At 57.6% G+C, this 4350-nt stretch overlaps 1 protein-coding gene across 1 annotated transcript in view; it reads left to right on the top strand.

Annotated features, from left to right (window-relative positions):
* Positions 1 to 54: 54 nt before the first annotated feature.
* HSF2BP (heat shock transcription factor 2 binding protein) overlaps positions 55 to 4350 on the top strand; it is a 98204-nt gene continuing 93908 nt past the window's right edge. The window contains exons 1-3 of the mRNA XM_032392574.1: positions 55 to 195; positions 1282 to 1544; positions 2181 to 2331. Coding sequence (XP_032248465.1) covers positions 1509 to 1544; positions 2181 to 2331 — 187 coding nt within the window. The 5' untranslated portion in view covers positions 55 to 195; positions 1282 to 1508. The remainder of the gene's footprint in view (positions 196 to 1281; positions 1545 to 2180; positions 2332 to 4350) is intronic.

Genomic DNA, 4350 nt, shown 5'->3' with positions numbered 1-4350 from the left:
AGGCGGCTCGCGGCGGCGGCGGCGGCGCGCGGGCTGATGGCGTCACAAAGGCGCCGGCCGCCGCCGCTCGCCCGCGTTCTGGGGGCGAGCGCGGCAGACCCTGGCCGCGGGCGGAGCAAGCCGGTCGGGGTTCGGTCGTGCCTTCACGCTTCGGCTGTCTGTCAGTCGCCACAGCTCCGGGCGTTTGGCGGCGAGGTCAGCTAGCGTTGAGTCTTGGCCAGGAAGAGACGGAGGGCCAATTTCAGGGGTCTAGAATCTTTAAGCCCACTCTACGGAAACTCCATCCGATCGACTGCTCACCTACGAGATAGACGGCGCCGAGTTTTTAATTGTATTGGACTCCTTGAGCCGCCTCTGCGGGGTGGAGACTGAGAAGGACGGCAGTCGTAGGGGTTTTGGGAGGGATGTTGGGGACAGCCCCATCGAGGGGTCGCCCTGATGGGGGCCAGGTCTGAGGCTCTGCTGCTGTTGGAGGCAGTGCCTTCCAGCGTCCCCAGTATCCGGGTCCCGGGGCAGGGGCGGGGCAGGGGTAGGGGTAGGGGCAGGGCAGGTCCCGGTGCAGAGGATGGTAGGGTCAGGATCAGGTCCGGATGCAGGGGATGGCAGGGTTAGGGCCAGCTCTCTGTGCAGGGGATGGTAGGGGCAGGGGCAGGTCTCGGTGCAGGGGATGGCAGAGGCAGGTCTCGGTGCAGCGGATGGCAGGGACAGGGTCAGGGTCCGCTCTTTGCAGGGGATGGCAGGGGCAGAGGCAGGTACACGGACAGATGCAGGGGATGATGGGCTGGTACAGGTCCCGGCATGGGCGCAGAGACTTAAAGGGTGTACTTGTGAGTCTATTCCCAGGCCTGGAGAATATTCAGAGGACTCCGGTGTTGGCTCCCTGCCAATTTCAGAAACAGACGAAGTCTTAGTTGTGCAATAACCCAGTACATTTGAACCCACAGGCTGCACCCTAATTTGCAAACTCGGTGGGCATGTGGGGGCAAGTGAATGGACGAGATGGCATCTTCCAATTCATGGTGGTCGTCTCAGTTGCTTAGCCAGCTGGCTGGACCGACCTTCCCTATCCAGGGCAGACGAGGAGCCTGCTGTCAGAAAGCTTCGAGCCTTGCTAATGGAGCTTAGAGCCCAGCGAGGGAGCATAGTCGCCAGCCCCGTGCGGGCGGTTCCCTTGAAAGCATCGTCCCTTAGGGTAGCGTTCCTTGCCAAACGGGAAAGGTCCAGTTCGACTTATTTAACTTGACACTTACACTTGAGTCTCACTGTCCTTCTACTTTGCAGTTAACGAGTTTAAAAATCCGGTTAAGCCAGGAAAGCCGACGCGGGATCTCGTCGACCCCAACCCTGGTGCGCGGGGCCGAGAATGCCGCTCAACCTCTTCGAGGTTTGAGCCTCGCTGCTCTCCGTTTCCCGACGCCAGTGTGGACGCGTTCCCGCGCTTTCGTGCGTGAGGGGTCAGAGGGCGCGCCGCTGCGCAGGCGCAGGGAGCCGAGGCTGCGGCGGCCGCCATGGGCGAGGCAGGCGGCGCTGAGGAGGCCCGCCGGGTCAGTGAGGAGGCCCGGGCTGCCACCATTGTCTTTCCCGCGCTGTGTGGCGACCCGCTTGGTCTTGCCTAGTGCTCCCCGGACTGCCCTGGGCCTCGTCCGTGGCAGGGTGGCCCCCGGGGTGGGGGCTGCGCTCTGGGGCAGGGGGCGCGACGGTGGCACGTGTGGCCGGAGCCCGGCCCTCAGTGCCAGGTGCAGGGACAGCGCGGGCCCCTGGTCCCCACGCTGTGGCCTCCGCTGCACGGGAGGTGGGAGAGACCCGGCTCACGGCGTTCGCTGAAGGTCACCCAGCCGGCCCGTGCCTGTTTGTGGCCTGACACCGTTGAAGGGTGGAGAAGGCCAACGCGGGGTGGGGGGGGCGCACCGAGTGGGCCGGTGAACTTCCGCTGCGTCTCCGGGAGCTGGGCGCCGGGACGGACAGAAACAGCGGCTGGCGTCTTCTTTGGCTTTCGGGGGAGGGCCTCGGGTGCAGATAAAAAACAAAAAACTGGCTCCCACTTTGACGTCTGCAGAGCAGAGGGCACGTTGGGTAAAGACGTGCTTCTGAAGCCTTTACGAGAAGGAGGCATCAAAGGGAGGAAGCCCGCCGACTCGGGAGAGAGATGTAACAATGTTAAAATCTGCTTGTTCTTTTAGCACGTGGGGACTAAAGAGGAATTCGTTAAAGTGAGAAAGCAGGACCTGGAACGGCTGACAACTGAAGTAATGCAGATCCGGGACTTGTTACCCCGAATACTAAATGGGGAAGTGCTGGAAAGCTTCCAGAAATTAAAGATTGTAGAAAAAAGTGAGTCTCCCTACATTTAGCAGTCATGGGCGGTGACAGCAGTCTAGGCCAGCAGGTTGATCTTACAGGAACAACTGTAGAGTAGTGGTACATAAACCTTAAATGCTGTTAAGTCCTTGTGATTATTTGGGACAGGCAGGTGGGACGTAAGGAAGAGAGGCACCCTGGAGCGGGTGGCTCAGACATGTGTAAGTTGGCAGTGGGGGTAGAGTGGCCAGCTTTCTGGAGTTTGTCTTCTCTTTCTACTCTCATCCTTGACATAAAAATTTGATACTCTTATAATTCAAAAGCTCTACTCTACAATTTAAGTGTTTGTGTAAATTAAAGATCTTGCCGCATGGAAACCTTTCATGGAGTGAAATGTGTCTGTAGAGATAGGTGTGTGTTTCCTTGTTTCTAGGTGAATGGACAGGTTGGGTTTTTTTGAGATTTATTTATATATTTTAGAGAACGGGGGGGGGGGCGGTGTGGGAGGCAGAGGGAGAGAGAGAATCCAAAGCAGACTCTGCTGAGCTCGAAGCATGATGTGGGCTCGATCCCCCGACCCCGAAATCATGACCGAAACCAAGAGTTGGAGATGGTGACTGAGCCACCCAGGTGCCCCGCCAGCCCTGACAGGTCGGTTTCTAGCACTGATTGAAGTCCAGAATCGCCAGGACTTGTTCATTCAGAGTTTGAGGTTTGACCTGAGCCGTTACCTCAGGCATCAGTCTGGGAACCTATTGAAGTTTTTAGATTCTGGGATCGATTCTGCACTTGCCTGACTGAGGCTGAATTACATTTAAATCAGCCTTTGGTGCTTAAAGCTGGTCTGGCGCCCTGCACTGGACTACTCACCTCCCTGCATGGTCTCTGGGAGAAGTGTTTTTGAGGGGCCCAGAGTTTCTCCAGCACTGACGCAGACAAGAAGGATCTGGACTCAACAGTACACACCTCTGGTCTGTGCAGATGCACCTGGTCAGGAGGGCAGCCATGCAGTTAGAAGGGAGAATGCTCCTGGTCACCACAGCCCCCTGTGCTGCTCAGTTTCTCTTTGGAATCCTCAGATCCACCTTGTGCTGCCCTGTGGCGTGCTCTGGACGGTACTCCTGCACCCTGCCTGCCTCTGACTTCCGTGCTGGCCGCCAGCAGGGCTCACCAGTGGGAGGCATCACGGACGGAGCGAGAGATTGGGGTGTTCAGCCTCCTGCTCCCTCCACAGCTGTGACTCCCACCCTAGGACCTCCTTGACAGTCTCCGTTCTCGCTGGGCTCTGGTGTCAGTTTTTCTCCGATTCCTCCATCTGGAGGGCTGTTGCTAGTCTCTGGGGGCCTCACCAGCCCCTGCTCTCCTCTCTGTAAGCAGTCCTTTCCACACATCTCAACATCTGGGATTTTGTCTCCCATGGAGACCCTGCGGGATATGCTCTAGGTCACTGGTTATGTTGTAGCTCCAGGCCATTGGCTTCTTAGGCCTGGTTCTGATCCCATGCTCAGCCAGAGGCCTTCTGAGAGCAGCTAGTCACCCATGTGCATTTATCTTTAGGGAAGGAAGGTGCCGACCCGTAGTAGAGAGTGTCAGCGTGCTGAGTGGTTATGTCTCACTGCAAATTAATAAGCCGGCGTTCTGAAAACTACATCAGGGTCTCATGAATTGGTTAGCACGAGTCAATCTTTAGAGATCACAAAATCAAAATTGTACATACGAGGGCGAGGGCCACAGGCGAATCTGTGGTGACTTGATCAGAGTTAGACTTCAGGAGCTCTTGCCTCACGGTCCCCAGGCCCTGTAGTCATCTCTTCCCGCTCTCTGGCCATCTCGTCTTGGTTTGCTTTGCTGATGCGTCTCTGCAGCAGCCTTTCAGCTACCGGAGCTGCCTGAGGTTCAGGCCTAGGCCCCTTGTCCCCTCACTCCACGGCTCTTCCGTGGCTGGTCTCGTGCACACATAGCTTTAGTTCCCATCTTGGTGCCAGTGGCCCCTAGGTTTATCTCTGGCCCTAGGTTTGGCCCAGACCCCAGGCTTAGTTAGGGCCCTGTATC

This window comes from Phoca vitulina, unplaced genomic scaffold (assembly GCF_004348235.1).
Source record: "Phoca vitulina isolate PV1807 unplaced genomic scaffold, GSC_HSeal_1.0 scaffold68, whole genome shotgun sequence".
In the NCBI taxonomy this organism is placed as follows: Eukaryota; Metazoa; Chordata; class Mammalia; order Carnivora; family Phocidae; genus Phoca; species Phoca vitulina.
The sequence above is the reverse complement of the archived record's forward strand: the minus strand, read 5'-3'. Positions and strand labels throughout refer to the sequence as shown.